We start from the raw sequence: 16,927 nt of genomic DNA on the forward strand, positions 1-16,927 counted from the left end.
AAGACAAGAAACCCGCGCCTGCGGTCTCCTGACAGCGGCAGTCGCTCCCCTGCCCTTCACGCGGCAGGTCCCACCGCAGCTGCCGCGGCCGGCGTGGCTCCCGCCGCGTCCATTCTGGTACGGAGCACGGGCAGAGGCCGTACCGACACTCGCGCGCAGGACACGAGCGTTCCTGCTGCTGCGGGTCCGGTCCCTCCCAGCGCTTTCAAAAGGAGACAGCGATCTTGCACAAACCCCTGTATTCACTCCTTTCCCTTCCCCGTCCCGCCCCGCAGCCACCCGGCCCGGCCCCGGCTGTGGGCGGGCCGAGGCCTGCTTGCAGCTGCGGCGCCCGCCTACCCGGTGCGTGCTGAGGTCAGGCCGGGCCGCCTGGCGTTGTGAGGGGATCGGGCTGCGCTCGCGAGAGCTGCGAGGAAGCGCAGGACTAGGGCCGGGAAGAGTTCCGTCCCGCCGGGAAGCCGGGGGGCCTAAGCGGAGCGGGAGAGCGGCGCGTGTGCAGAGCGGGGGTTCGGTGCGCCCCGCTGCCTTGCTTCTCCATGCGGGCGCCGGCGGTAAGCGGGGCTGGCGCGCTGGGCGCCGGAGGCAACGCACGGTGCTGAGGGGCCGCGGCCCGGCGAGACGATGGCCAAATGGCTGAATAAGTACTTCAGCCTGGGCAATAACAAAACCAAGAGTCCCCCTCAGCCTCCGCGGCCCGATTACCGAGAGAAGAGGAACGGTGCCGGCAGCGTGCCCCGCCCCGACGGGCCGCCGCACCTCCACCTTCACCACCACACCTCGCCCGGCTTCCCGCGCCGCCGCCTGCGCGACGACACCAGCGACCTTCTCCGCGCCTACCGAGCACAGAAAGACCGCGACTTCGAGGATCCCTACAGCGGACCCGGCTCGTCGCTGCTGAAGTTGCGTGCCATGTGCCGCCCGGATTACTCGGTACCGGAGGATCTGGGCGAGGCGGCCCCCAAGGCTTTCTCCTCCTCATCATGCTGTGCAGCCCCCCCCGCCTTCGGCGCAGCTGACTCCCCTCAACTCTTCCGTAGCCACAGCGAGCGCCGCCCGGCCACGCCACCCGACGTGAAGTACATCTCCCCGAAGCATCGGCTTATCAAGGTCGAGGGTGGCGGTGGCCGCGATGTAACAGGCAAGAAGCTCAACAAGGGCTCCAAGCAGCTGGCGACCTCTGTCCCCTCTGCCACGAAAGACAAAGTAAGTGTGGTCCTGTTCCCGCACCCGTAGATTGGGCAATAGGGCTGGGGCTGTGTCAGCTCCTGGGAGGGATTTTGGTGACGGGACTAGTTCCTATCTGAATGTATCTAAAGCTGCCGCTGCTCTCCACCGTGCCACAATGGGTAGCCTGGCTTTTTTCAATATCTCGGGGCAGGGAGAATATGTGCAAGGTTGGCACATGAAGCAGTGGTGCCCAGTCCTTTCAAACTCACCTCCCTTCTGATGGGCAGGTGTGCCTAGCTCTCCTCTGGGCATAGTGCACTGCCAACTTCAGGAGTGATAGCAAGGCTCTGAGGTTGGCATGCTCTTGCAGAACAGGCTGTGAGTCTTTGAGGGAGTGCTTGGGGAGCCGTGAAGTCACTTAAGAAGCCCTGTGCTTGTGACCCAAAGTTGTGGCCTCAGACCCACTGCATGTGGTATGGAATTGTCATATATATATGTATGACCACATACCACATGCAGATATGTGTGTATAATCTTTATATATAAAAATAATAATCTGATGTCATCCTGAGTCAGACTGCCTGTTTTAAAAGAGACAACTTGTCATATGTCCAGTATAGCTTCTTTGACTCCTAGTTCAGCATCGAAGTAGCTGTGTACAACAGCATCACAACTTCCATGATAACTGTATTTCCAACTGGCAGGTACCTTAAGCAAACATTATAGCTACTAGCTCAGTTGCAAATGTTCTATCTTTTAATCTTTGTTTCCTGCAAATACTAGCAAAATACTGTAGACACAGCACTGGAAAGTGCTGAGCTCAGGAATCAGTGTTAAAATATTTTGTAAGCACAGCACATATTCCCCCCAACCTTGTTGGTTCTGGTAGTTTAGTTCTAATTTTTCCATATATTAGAAATTAATATTTCTTCATTTTGTGAAATGTCATATCACAGGAATTCCAAGAACGTGTTCAGTGTTATCAATTTAAGTGATCTGTACATACAGGTTTGAATATGTAACATGATTACATTGACTGGTGACACATTTCCATGAAAACTTGATAAATTACATCCTGTCCAGGTGAAATTCCAAATAAATCAGCTTGCGATGGTGATGATACAAGATCTAAAGTCTAAACTTTATTGCATAGCATGTCATTTTGGGTGTACTTCCTGACAACAGTTGCAAATGCAGCAACTTCTTTTGTTGGAGTAATAGATTAAGAGTCTCACTGTGTTACAGCATATTCTGTCTTCTTTCAATCACCTGTGTTGATACCGAGTATCTGCTTCTGGCAGATACTTTCTGCAACTTCAGAGAAAATAACTGCTTGAGGCTTCCAAGTTCAACTGCTAGTCTTTTTTTTTTTTCTCTTTATTTATTATCTTTCAATTTTAGACTCTAGTCCTTTTTTACTGGGGTAGTTATCTTTTTTCTTAGTAGCTGGTGCACTGCTGTCATTTTTTTTTTTTTTTTAGTCTGTGAACAATGCTGATAACACGCAGATGTTCTAATTGCTGTTCAGTATCATTTAGCCTGGTCAAGGGCTGTTCAGTCTCTCATGCTCTGCCAGTGAGGAGGGACCCAGGAAGCCAGGAGGGAGCAGAGTCAGGACACCTGACTCAAACTAGCCAAAGGGGTATTCCATACCACAGCACGTCATGCCCAGTATAGAAACTGGGGGGAGTTACCTGGAAGAGGAGATCGCTGCTTGGGTCAGGCTGGGTATTGGTCAGTGGGTGGTGAGCAATAGTATTGTGCATCATTTGGGTTCTATGTGCTTTTATTTCTTGTCTTGTTGTTTCCTGCTATTACCATTATCATTGTTGTTGGTATTCTTTCTATTATCACTATATTTTACTTAATTTTGGTTATGAAACTGTTCTTCTGTCAACCTGCATATGTATACTCTTCTGATTCTCCTGCCCATCTTACCTGGAGAGGAGGATTGAGCAAGTAGCTGTGTGGTGCTTAGTTGCTGGCTGGGCTTAAACTGTGATGCTACTGAAGCAATTTTTGAAGCAGGAACTACATCTGTTGCTAGGTAACCTGCTACCTACTGTTTGGTCATAAATTTGTGTGCTGCTCCCAAGCCCTTGTTGCAGGTCCTAAAATTTGTTTTGAACAAGCAGCCTACATTTTCCCACAAGAAGAAATGGAACACTCATTTCACAGTCACATTCTTTCTGTCACTGGGAGAAAGAACTATATGTGAACTACGTGCAAAAAGCAAAATGTGCCTGCTGCCATCCACAACTGAATTTGGTTGTAATGTGCCACATAGCTTGCCTTTTTTTCAGTTGTGTTTTTTCCTCCCAGTAATGGAAATGAAGTACCTTATATTTCACAGCCCTGGAATGTAAAGCCTGACAGGTGAACCTGGTAAGCTATGGTCATAGTGGGCAGGCAGAGAGCTGCTTCTCTCCTACCCCTATCATTCAATGAGGAAAAAAAGGAGGACATTAGTTAACAGAATAAGTCTAGTTCAGTAAAGACCTGTAAGAAGGTGATAGCAGAGGGGACAGGAAACATGTTGTCAAAAAAGCTAGAGGTTTAACATTCAGAAGAGTTAAGAAATGTTAAAACATGGAGGGAGGAAAAATCTGTGAGCATAGCTTAAGCTATGTACCTCAGGAATGAAAAAAGATCTACTTGCCATAAAGGCCTGTCATCACAGAAGTATGGTAGTGTTTAATGCTCCACTAATGTTTGATAAATGCTTGTGTCCATTTAGCACCTCTTTTTCTTCTTTGCATACAAGGATAAAGTGCTGTTTTCCAAATGTTCACCAAGTGAGAAGTATGGTTTTCAACAAATTCAGTGAGCAACTTTATAATTTTTGTGACTCGTCATCAGTAAGGAGTTGTCTGCAGAGCTCAGTTGTGTGTTAAATTGGAAAGAGTTACTAGAATGGGAAGGAGATTTAGGGAGGTGCTTGTTTGGTGTGGTTACTTCTAAAGGAGAAATGGCAAAATAAGAATAATGACAGACAGGTTAGTCAAAGTTCCCAAGAAAAAAAGTGATAGACTGTATGATTCAAGGAGTAAAGGAGATGAACATTAAAGGCAATGGCAGTCATGACTGTCTTTTGCAAGATTCCAAGTACAGCTTGTAAAAGTAACCACAGGTATGCAATGTATCTGGGTTTCAGGAAGGTTTGATGTATAGAGCTAGAAGTACTGACTAAAGTTCAAGCAGACAAATACAAACCACCATGCATCTTTAACCGTGAGGTGACTAACCTGTACAACAGATGTCCAAGGGAGAGTCACCATCACCAGGTATCTTTGAACTCAGATTAGTGGGTGGATTTTTTAATTTGGGTAGTACTGTCAGGCAGGCTTTAGGGCTTTTGACAGTGATGCTTATCTTAAAACAAGTAAGAGCAGGCTATGTTAGAGATCATGGCAGAAGCAGCTCAGTTCCTCCAGTATGAGGGATAAGAAGCTACTGATGCCTGCCTTTAGTGCTGGCCTGGGAGATGTAAACTGCTTAGTTCTCCTGTGACAAATGAATGAGTGTAGGCATGCTGGAACAATTTAGGAAATTACTGGCTTTCATCTATAGTGCTGGCCTGGGAGATGTTAACTTCCTAGCTCTCCTGTGACCAGCAAATGAGTGTAGGCTATGTGCTGGAACAACCTGGTGGCTACTGTGTTTGTATAAGAATAGATTCAAGACTTGGCTTAACATCAACTCAATAGACAAAACACTTGGTGAGCTGGGTATCTGAAAAAATGACTTGAGGTCTTCCTCAGCAACTCTCCTTTATGTGGTGTTTTATGGTGTGTGTAAACCCAGGATAATAATGGAATGGAAAGTGTCCCTGTGAAAGGATACTTTTTATATTTTCTCATCTGTTACACTTTTTTTTTTGAACCTAAACATTTCTCTTCCTGTATTTGCTGCTGAAGAACCTGAACACTGTTCAAAGGGCAACTGAACTCCATTGGAGCAAGTTCTTGGGATTTAAAATCGTAGCATACTTGTCCTTTAAAAGATAATTGTTTCATAATGAGCAGCATTTTGCATTCCTACCATGAGGCAGATCTGTGCAGCAGTTCTGGATATTGAATGCAGAAGACACTGTTGCAACACCGATTTACGCAGGACATGTCTGATGCTGTAGAGAATAGCTCAGTTCTTCACAGGCAGAACTGATCCAGTGCAAAAGCATGTCTGGGATGAGTGGCAGCAGCAATCAGGCGGGAAACTGCTCAGGGCAGCACAGTTGCTGACTTGGTTTACAAAGGTCCAAAAGTGAAGTCTGTTTGTGAATTCTATACTTGTATAAGAAAAAAAAAATCAGCCAACCCTTTGTTTCCATGGGATCCACCGTGGAAGTGTGTGGTGCAGAAATCTGGCTAAGCGTGAGGGCTAAAGCTGTTTGCCTGAAAAGCTTTCCCCCCATTATGTAAGAAACAAGCACCTTTCTGACATTACAATGGCCTATGGAAATGCTGTTTGCACTTTTAAGGTTTTCCATAAAAATGCTTAGGCTCCATGGAACATTATTTATATCTATATATAACTAAAACCTTTTAGTAAAAAATGAGATGTTTGTCTTATTTCTGTACACAGAAGGTCTTGCAAGTGAGAACAGTCAGGTGTATTTAACAGAATCTAGCAGGTGGTATTTTGAGGTGCACTGAGAGAACACTTAAAAGATATCTGAGCAGTGTTGGGGTTATTTTCCAAAGTATATAATTTCTAGAAATCCTAAACTACCAATGTATCTCTGTGTCTCTTTCCCATGTTTAATCCATTACAACAGGGTGTAAAGCTGCTACTCATTACAATTGGTTCTACTCTGAAACACACTTACCCACTGCATGTGGCTCCCAGTGATGGCTCTGCTTTGAGTCAAAGATTTCCAGAAAAAGAAGCTACTGGTCTTGTGAGCCTGCATAAATGGGTTAGACAAGGCCACACATAAAGGCAAGCTGCATTTTTTTCATCTCATGTTCTACAGTGCAGATATAATGCAGCTAGAAATGCATTTTTCCACATATATCACTCTCATTATTAAGGGAAAGAAGGGAAGATACTCAGTTATTACCTGAGTCTGCAGAGTCTTAGGGCTCTTTGAAGTAATGTGGTAGGCTGTTCAGTTACAAGCATGTCTGGCATCTGCAGTTACTGCTCAGCTTGGGAACAGCCTCAGCTCTGGGAACCATTCAGATTTCTAGACTTCTGCACACACTGAGATCCAAGCAGAGAAAGACTATTAGGAAGGAGTATGAAGTGGTTAGACACATGGAGATTGAGGGAGGGAGCAGCAGTCTTATGGGAGAGTGTGTTGTGTATACCCTTGCAGTAAATGGGTCCAAACCACTGTAAAAAAGTACCTCAGTTACCGAATTCAAGTGAGAAGACTGACTTGTCTCTTCTGAATTATGATGTGTTTATTGAACTATCTAGTGGGAAACTGTAACTGAACATGTTCAACATGTAATTATTCTGAAAATAACGGGCTAATGCTGCATTACAAACGCTCAAAAGGGAACTGGGCATAGTGGTGGACATTTGTCCTGTTTTTGCCCCTTTTCATGCAACCTGTGTATTTGGCATCTATGAACCATGTTCACTTGTTCCCCAGTCAGCAAGAATGCATGCTTGCATCACTTTTTCATGTGTACACTCTCTTGCTTCAGAGGAGAGTATGCAAGATGAACATGTTTCTCTGCTGGGCTATCTTCCTGAATCCAAGAGATCCACATAACTGCTAGGCTCTGAGCTAGTGCCTGAGCATGTGCTTAGTTTCTGGGCTCACTGCATAAAATCATTATGCTTGGGAAGGACCTTAAGGTCATCCAATACCAGCTCCACTGTCGTGGGCAGGAATGCCTCACACTAGACCAGTTTGCTTCAAGCCCCAGCCAGTCTGGCCTTGGACATTGTTAGGGATGGGCTATTTACCATTTCTTTGGGTGACCTCTTCCAGTGCCTCACCACCCTCACAGTAAAGAACTTTGTCCTTATATCTCACCTAAACTTCCCCTGTTTAAGTCTGAACCCATTACCCCTTGTCCTATCACTACAGTCCCTGATAAAGAGTCCCTGTCTGGCCTGCAGAGAGCCATTTGGGACTGTTCCTCCTCAGAGCAGGAAGCCTGCAGCAGGGGATTCCCCTCTTGAGTAAGCATGCTGTCCCAGGAAACTCCTTGAGGTTGGGAGCCCTCTCTTCCTTAGGTGAGGCATTTTGGATCATTGGCCATAAAATTTAAGAGTCAGCAGAGAAGTGTCAAAACCATGTGACATCCAGAATCAGTAGTTCATGTTGCTGAGGCTTTAATTGAGTTTGAGCAATAAATTTTGTTTAGCCTCAATTTATTGGTTTGGTGTCAGAGTCTCGTTTATTTTTAAGGATAAGAAAAATCTCTTCTGGTTTGGGTTATGAAACAAAACAAAGATGCAGGAGAAGCTATGGCTACCATATTACAGTTGATGTCAGAAACCTTTACTTAAGGGTTCAGTCATGTTTTGCCACTAGAGACTTTCAGATTTCAGATGCAAAGTCAGCAGGCAAAAATCCTATCCATTTACTAGCAGGCTAAGAACAATGAAGATGACAAAATACCACAGTTGAAAGGCTGTCTTGTTCCTTCCAAGAAGCATTTTGTTTGCTTCCTCACATGCTTAACTAAAACTTACTGTACCATCTTATAGAATCACAGAATAGTTAGGACCTTAAGATCCTCCAGTTCGAACCACTCTGCCATGAGCAGGGATGCCTCACACTAAACCATGTTGCCCAAGGGTCTGTCCACCCTGGCCTTAAGCACTGTTAGGGATGGAGCATTCACCACTTCTTTGGGCAACCTGTTCCAGTGCCTCACCACCCTCACAGTAAAGAATTTCTTCCTCATATCTACCCTGAACTTCCCCTGTTTACATTTGAACCCATTACCCCTTGTCCTATTGCTACAGTCCTTGATGAAGAGCCCCTCCTCAGCATCATTGTAGGCCCCGTTCAGATTCTGGAATGTGACTATGAGGTCACCATGCAGCCTTCTCTTCTCCAGGCTGAACAGCCCCAGCTTTCTAAGCCTGTCTTCATACTGGAAGTGCTCCATACCCATGGTCATCCTCGTGGCCTCCTCTGGACTTGTTCCAACAGCTCCATGTCCTTTTTATGTTGAGGACACCGGAACTGCACACAGTACTGCAAGTGGTCATGCTCCTTGTGATGCAGCCCAGCATACGATTAGTGTCTGGGTTGCACACTGAAGCCATCTCATGCTCGGTTTCTCATCCACCAGCACTGCAAAGTCCTTTTCTGAAGAGCTGCTCTCAGTCACTTCTCCATGAAACTTGCATCTTGTTGCATGCTTGTGTTGAGAAGAACCAATATCCTTAAGGCTGCAGCATAGTATCATAGAATGGCTCTTTGGCAACTGGAAAGCCTGCACAGAGGTCTGCTACCACTCTGAAGACAAAGCATTTAGTGTACTGGAGGAGTCAACATGCTTCTTTTGCTGAAGATAAGGTTGAAGAGGACACAAACAATGGCAGCTGTTGAGATGATTTATACATGTACATAAACACATGTATAAATATAAAAATCAATATATAAAATATATAGGTGGGAGTTGGACTAGATGACCTTTGAAGGTCTCTTCCAACCCAAACCATTCTATGATTCTATGATTATTACATGTTATTTTACAAACATAAACATGCATATTGCTGGGAAAGAGGTTTTGGGCCTTCTGTCTTTGGAGACTTTCAAAACATATGTGGGAAAGATCCTGGACAACCTGGTTTATCTTTCATATTACCCTTGATTTGACCAGAACAGTGGTTTAATTGTCTTTAGAGATCTCATGAAACCTAAGTCTTGATGTAACTTTGATGTTCAAAAACTGCCATAGAGCCTGAGTGTTGCCAAGAGACTTATGTACATAGTGCATTTCTGTAAGGGCACTATTGCAAGATCTGAGGTACAGCTCTGTCAAGCTGGGATGTTTTCCCTGTTCTGTAGATGAATCTGTGCAGTAAGTGAATATGGAGTCTGTCTGACAATAGTGTCTAAAGCATACAAGCATACCTTCTGCAAAACTGTGAAGGAATGAATAGACCTTTGTTCAAATCAAGTCCATGTGTATATATAGTTGGGAATGGCTGTGTGAGTCAATGAGAGAGAATGATGTTGTGAGGACACTAAAGCAGTGCTACATATTGGTGCTGGTCAGCAAGAAGGAATGAATTATGCTTGCTTCTGCGGATTGTCCTCTGAATTTTCACATGGGTATGTGCAGGACTGGGCTTAATTAAGTTTACATGTGGACACATAAGTCCTGAGACACTAAGCACAGCTAAAAGAGCATTACACAATTCTGTTTCAACAGCTGGGCCACCATAAATACAGCTTACTTAATAGTGCATGATAGCACAGACATTATCTGCGGCCTTTACTTCAGAATTGTTAAGATGAAGAAAGAGGTCTGTATTACACTTTTTACACATCAGGTTAAGGTAAATTTGCAACAAATGGGTAGGCAGCATCAGGACTGTTGTAATGTAGAAATGAAACTTTCTATAGCCAGAATATTGTTAGGCAGTTTGTTGTGATTTAAACACCCAACGAGAAATAAGGCACAGAAAGAATATGTATCAGAACATATGTAAATGCCTTTTGGTCTTATTAATGAAGATAAAGATTCTAGAAAGGAAAAAGACGAATCAGTGGGTTTTTTAAACCATCAAGTTTGCTAGTAAATTTATGTTTTGCAGTCTGATTTTGTGGTCACCAGTTTGCCATTGTATTTGCTTGGATCCCTCAAGGAATGCTTATTCTGTATTTTTTTTACAAGTTCCTTTGCTTCCCAAGCTCACTGACACATATAGGAGAGATGTTTGTGTCTCTAAACATCTTGGTGTATGTTCTTGCCTACCAGCAGTTGGTTATAGTGTCTGACTCATGCAGAGCACTGCCCCATGGCAAAGAGTATGGTTTAACTTCTCATTCCTTAGCTGCTATGTGTCACTGTGATTACATCCTTGACTAACAGTATGCTAGGCACTGTGCTGAAGTGGAGGAAGTAATACAAGACCTGGCAGTTGAAACAGCACATGGTGGATTCTGAGGATATGGAGGAAAGGGACTGTGGTGCTGATCTTCCTGGATATGGCACTGTTTCTGTAAATGTTACTGTAGACCAGTTCATGGACGAGGAAACAGACATAAGGTGTGGTTTTGGAGTAGCTGTGCACTGTGCAGGAAGTACAGAAAATGACTTTACAAAACATATTCTGCTAATGTCAGTACATGGGATACATTTATTTTCTTTTTTTTTAATTTTTGGTGTTTTGTTTTTTGGGGTTTCTTTGGTTGGATTTTTTCTTTCACCTGCTAAGACTCATTAACTGCTCTCTCTGTCCTTCCTTCCATAACTCTTGTATCTGTTGGCAGATGCTCTAAGGTGTATTGAAACTCAAAATAGTAGCGTGAATGCATGAAGGAAGGATCCTTTCCTTACTGGGAAAGCAGGTAGAACTCTGTTTTTAAACTTGCAGCAACAGCATCTGGGTGGCCTACATTGCTGTATGTGAAGTAGAAACACACATCGCATAGTGGGGAACTGCACTTTGCCTGGGGAATCAGGGGTATAGAGAAGAAAAATGGGGAGGCAAGAAGTCAGTAACTGTTGTTTATGTATCAACTTGTTAGCAGTTGGGTCCTGTCACTGTGAGTGTGTGGACTTGTAGAAACCACAAAGATCAATTCATCATCTCTTAAAACTAAGCCTTGTGTATAGGAGAAAAGGTCTTGAAAGCCTGTTATTAAATACTGGCTTCCCCTCTCACCTTGCTTACCAGTCCACATATGTTTCAGAAATTTAGGATCTATCTTTCCCAATTGTGCTCCAATTCCATTTTAGACAAGGAATGTGTCCCTCTCTGGAAATCAAAGGTATGAATGAGTCCTGTGATTTCTTAAACTCAAGAAGAAAATTTATGGGAGGAGAAAAAGGGAGCAGGCCAAGTGGGAGAAGCATAGGAACATCATCAGGGTCTGCAGGGATGCATTAGGAAGGCCAGGGCCCACTTAGAATTGAGCCTGGCAAAGAACATCAAGGAGAACAAGAAGGGCTTCTACAAGTATGTCAGCAACAAAAGGAAGATAGGGGAATGTGTTCCAGGTGGCCCTGCCTTAGCAGGGGAGTTGTACTAGATGATCTCTGGAAGTCCCTTACAGCCCTAATGATTCTGTGATAGAGTGGCTTCTACTGTAGCTAGTGACCTGTCTTTGTGTCTGTAAATTCTCAGAAAAGATGAGAAATTTTCATTGCATTGTAGTAAATGTGTTAACCATGGTGTTCTCTGCCACAAATACACAATTTCTAAGTGTTCTTGACTTCAGTATGTCTGCTGGCAGTCACATTGACTGTAATTAATTGCCAGTCACAAAATCCAAGAGAAGAATCAATGCTTTGTCCTTTTTCTTTTTTTTTTTTAAAAAAAAAGGTAAATGTATGTTAGTAGTATATTTATAACATATAATATTTAATAGTAAATCTTCCCCCAGAAAAGTGTCCCGTAACAAATGTTCCAAAGATCTGTCTGGCAGGAGAGGTCTTTTGTTTTTCTGCTTCATGCTAGTTAGCATAATTCTTCTTGGATGCTTCCAGAATAGTGTCCTTAATCATTATAGCCACTAAATCAAATAACAAACAGTTCTGTGCTGAAGTTGATGTTTCAAGGCTAGATCTTTTGTATTTTCTTTCAGTTCAGAGAAGGGTTATCCCTAAAGGCTCAGTTTATTTCAGTGTGGTAAGATCTCTTTTTTTCTTTTTTGTTTGCTACTTTTAAAATGTAGTTCACATAGAGGTATCTGAAAGATTATGCCTTTTTTGTTTTGTTTTGGGTTTTTTGTGGTTTTTTGTTTGTTTTGGTTTTGGTTTACTTTGGGGTTTGGGTCTTTTTTGTTTTCTTCCTCTGGCAGCATGTGCAAATCATGCCTTTGTGTATGCAAATTCTTGCTTAAATTTGTATTTAATATAATAATATAGGTGGGTTCTTAAATGGATTTTTTTGACTGTAAAAGAGCAACGTGAAGCTTGCACTTTAGTTCATTTATATTGAAGGAGAAAACCAGAATCTCACCTTGTATTTAATTTTGGGGGGCAGGAGGGGAGGGAGCTTGTGATTTTTTGATCTTGTACCTCTAACATTTTAGCTAGAGCTGTGGTTTTGCAGTTGTTGGTTTGTTTGGTAACTGAGCCTTACTCCTTTTCTTTTGCCTTTGAGTTGTAACAACCTGTTAGGCAGAACTCCTGTGAGTGTTCCCTAAATCCTTGTTAATCTCTCTGATTGTGGAAGCTCAAATGCAAGCTTTACTTACTTTTGGTCAGTGCATTTCTATTTATGTTTTGGAGTTTCTTTTCCTTGAAGTTATTATCAAGTTACTATCACTAGAGCTGCATGATAGAAAATAATATCATGCTTATGGGGTGCAAAAAGGAAAGGCTTGTATAGAACAGGAATTAATAGTTGTAGCAGTTCACAGTTTGCTCTGATAAACTTGCATTCTATTAAGAGATAAGCCACAGTTTTTTAAAAATATCCCTGACTAATGCAGGAAATTGAGACATGAATTTTGAATTTAAACAGCTTCCCAAGGCTCTCTGGGGATTCCCTGATAGCTGTGATTCATTTTGAAACGTAGGACCCACTTGAAAGGTGACAGGATTTGGCAGAGAGAAATCTACTGTTGTCCTGCCCCAAATGTCAGACCCTGTGTGAATGCCATCTCTAGCCTGCAGTTACAAAACCTCAGCATACCGCCACTCCTCTGATTGCATCTATGTGGCAGGTGCAGCATTAGATCCTGGGCAGCCTGGCTACTTGAGATACTTGTAGACGCTTTGATTGTCACATGCTAATGCCTGTTTCTCCTAGCCCATGGGGGAGAGCTGACAGCATGAAGCTCTCACATTAGATCTTCACCACAAGGCATGAAAATGCTCAAGATTGTGATCTGGAGAGCTCCACTGGACATGCAAGGAATGTAACTGGAATACTCACAGACTTGTGAACAGAACCTCCGTGTAATGTTGGCAAGCTAGTGCTTTGGGAGAATGGCATAAAGGGGCACGAGGACAACACATTCATACCTCTGGCATGAAGCAAATGTTTATTATCTGTACCATAAGTAGGTAACTCTTGTAATCAGAACCTTGTAGTTCCTCAAAAGACTGCTGGTACATTGTCTGATTTTGTCTGACCTACTGCATGTAGGCTTGGAAGATGAGCTTGCTAAGGTAAAAGTAACTTGTGAGAAGTTGGCACAAAGTCTTGCAGAGTAGGAGCTCTTTTTTCCTAAGAAAACAGGAGAAATCTTCCATAATGGGGTTGTGAAGAGGAGTTTAAAGTTCAGACATTTACAGTAGGTCTGTTATTATAGAACAAACAGGCATACTCATCTGAGGTTTTCAAGCCTTTTTGAATGAAAGCTTCTTTTTGAAAGAGGTATCAAGACCTGAAAGTTTCTAGACAGGGAGAATTATAGCTGTTAGCAAGTACAGAAGAAATGAAATGTTGGCACTGAAGCTGAGAATTAGTAAATTTTAAGATACATGGAAACAAGTCATCTGGGAAGCCCTCAGACAGCTCAGAGCTATAAAGCTACTCTTAATAAGGAAATACTGATACACATCTTCTGGAAGGTGAATCAGATGGCTCTTTCTGCCTGAGTGCTGAGAGGAGGGTTTGGGATTTGTTTGTTATTTTGCTGTTGCTTTCGGGGAAGGTTTTTTTTGAGTGGTTATTCAGGAGGGCTAGTTTGCCCAATTTGATAAAGTTGATAGGTGACCTGATTGAAAAGATGGTTTTGGTGAGCTGTATAGAATCTCACAGTGCTTGTGACACTAGTATTTATCTGAAGGGGAAGAGTTTACACCCATTGTCTGAGTAAGCTAGGGGAAATTTTCACTCCACGGATTACCGTAGTGGATATATTTCCAGTCACAGTCTGATCTGGTACAGAATTACAGATAATAAAATATAACGATAATAATGATAAAAACAAGAATAAGTTAATGTGGATTTGAACCTTCTTACATTTTTTTCAGTTTCCTTGTTAGAAAACAGCTTTTGCTTTGTTTGACCTCTTCTGAATAATAAATTAGTTGCTTTAGTCCTTCTGTTCATGTTTGGTACAGTAAAGCTCTTGAATAGGTTACCATTATGCTTAAAACAAATCAGTTTTGACTTTTATCTTGTTGGACAGAATTTGTATATGCATATATTATGCATATTTATATATGAATTTTTTGACAAATTGAGAAGAAGAAATAGCAAATAAAAGTGTTCAAATCCTTTCTATTTCATGTTATAGTACAGTTATGCTAATGATTGCCAAGTATTACTTGCCAACATTTGTAGTGGGAGAGCACCACAGAGCCTGTACTACCACCCAACAGCTCTTGACAGGATTGCATCAGAAGACTAAATGGATGGCATTTCAGCTGCAGCACTTTGGGACATAAATCTGTCCTTGAGACTAGGAGAAATTACTGCTGCCTGACACGCATTGTTGTCTTTGACTTAAGTGTCTGCAGCTGCTGTCACTTGATTTGCTGCTTTGGGATATGTCACCAGACATGGGGGAGGGGGCTTTTTTCCTTTGGTTTAACTGGTTTTTGAAATAATAAGGCAGTAATTTTGAACAGTGAATGAGAGGAAGGATTATTTTTTTCTCCTACTATTATCCTAGTCAGCCTGGTGGTTTCAGGTCAAACAGAAACTTCCAGTCAATTTAAACATGAAGTGGAGGAAAGCAAAATTAATATACTATTAAAATATCAATTCCAGGTACTTTGATATCCCAGATGTTATTCTCTGACTGTAGGGCAGCTAAGTCTTGCTCTGACACTCACAGCTGTGAGTTCAGTCATAACAAATGCATCTTCTAAAATGTCCCTTTTTTGGGATGTGCTTGTGTGTGATCTGTAGTTCAGGGATTGGGAATTTACGGTGAGGGATGTGGGATTTTTTTGGTTGACTGTGTTGTTTGGGTTTTTTTGGTTTTTTTTTTGTTTGGGTGGTTGGGTTTGGTGTTGGGGCATTTTTTTCCTTTCTTTTTGTTGAGGTTTCTTTTTTTTTTTGCTTGTTTTTTGCTAATAAAAATAAGTAGAAGAAAGTCACAGTGTTGCAGGGCCTGGCTGTGTTAGATGTTTTGTTTGCTAATATTAAAGGAGATCTCTGCATTTCCCAGTAGTGTTCATTTACTCCATGGCCTTTGTGCAGGTTTTTGATCTGAAAGTACATGTGTCTCCTGCTCTTTGCTCTGTGTGGTGGGATATGCAGACAGCAGGAGACAGAACGAGGTGCAGCTTCAGTCTTTTAGCTGACAATGTGCAACCTGCTCTTAGATAGCAAGATTGAAGCTGTTGATCTTACTAGTTCTGCTCCTAAAGATGTAAAATAACTGGTGGGAAAGGAAAAGTCTTGGGTGAAGAATCCCTGTTAAAGAGAGTAGACTTTCTTGGCAGAACCTCTTAGGCTTGCTGTGCTTTAAGTGAGGGGTCCTGGGGTCTTTCCCCACCTGAATTATTTTATGATTCTGTGGGTATTCTGGTTCTGAGGCCTGCCTCTTCTTTCTCTGCTTCAGTCTCTTTTTCCTGTCCTACATAACATCCCTGTGCTCTGCAGTAATTCTCATATGAGGATTTTTTCCTTTCCTCTGCTCCTTATGAGCTTCTAGAAACCCAGATTAACTCTACCCCTTCAAAACCAGGGAGGAATGATTCCTGTTGCTTTAATCAACTAATTTAAAAGCCTCCATAACTAGTGGGACTTGCACAGCATACAATGATTGTGCAGGGGTCAGAGGGCTATGATAATGAAAGGTAGGTAATAAGATTTTCTAAACTACAGGGAAATTTGTTCTTCTGAGAGATAATTTCTTTTTGTTACCTTTTGTTCTAGTTCACAAAATACAGGTAAATATAATGTTCCGTTGAAAGAATGGCACAGATGGGTTCAAGGAACTAAGTTTAAACAAGAAGTGTACTTCGCGTCTTGTTTCTTTTCAACTGACAACTAGAATTAAAAAGCTTTTTATTAATTTAGTGAAAAGAGTAGACTTTGAGTATTTATTTGGAAAGTTTTTAGCAATATTTTCAGTTGTAGCTGTTAAAAACAGAGGGAGTGAAGTAAGTGAAAGTGTGGTTTGTTTGATTTTTGTTTTCCTGAATATTAGCAACCTTCTCTGATAAGAGTTGCATTGGATTGAATACACTGACTGTTTGGATCTTTCGAATTTGTGCATCCCAGTTATTCCGTATCTTGTGCTAGTCAGAAACCCTTTGACATAGAGTCTGCCTTGTGAGGTTTCTGGTATGAAGTACACTTTTCCTTCAGCACCATTTAATAACTGATTTGTGGCAGTTGTATATTTGTCCTCTGAACTCAGACTGTGCTTAGAAGATGGTGTAGCATGTAGCTGTGTGAAGCTGTGGGTTTTTTTCCTGGTAGGGTGTTACTGCCATCTGACTAGAGATTCTAATAGCAGTTACTTTCCTGTCTTTCAGGTGTTGATAGCTGATGACTATTCAGATCCATATGATGCCAAAAGTGAGTTGAACAGAATTGGAAAAGGGGAAAATACTGGCTATATGGAACCATATGAAGCCCAGAGAATCATGACTGGTAAGAAAAGACAATTGAACATGTGATCATGGCAGTTCACATGGATATTACAGGTGCTATGAAACAGAAATGTTCTTTAGCACACAAAACCACGTTTCAG

General features: G+C 42.4%; 1 protein-coding gene across 1 annotated transcript in view; it reads left to right on the forward strand.

Moving 5' to 3' along the window:
- The first annotated feature begins 336 nt into the window (after positions 1 to 336).
- Positions 337 to 16,927, forward strand: part of SHB (SH2 domain containing adaptor protein B) — a 63,343-nt gene continuing 46,752 nt past the window's right edge. The window contains exons 1-2 of the mRNA XM_005143439.3: positions 337 to 1,203; positions 16,710 to 16,827. Coding sequence (XP_005143496.2) covers positions 622 to 1,203; positions 16,710 to 16,827 — 700 coding nt within the window. The 5' untranslated portion in view covers positions 337 to 621. The remainder of the gene's footprint in view (positions 1,204 to 16,709; positions 16,828 to 16,927) is intronic.

Source organism: Melopsittacus undulatus, chromosome Z, assembly GCF_012275295.1.
Source record: "Melopsittacus undulatus isolate bMelUnd1 chromosome Z, bMelUnd1.mat.Z, whole genome shotgun sequence".
In the NCBI taxonomy this organism is placed as follows: domain Eukaryota; kingdom Metazoa; phylum Chordata; class Aves; order Psittaciformes; family Psittaculidae; genus Melopsittacus; species Melopsittacus undulatus.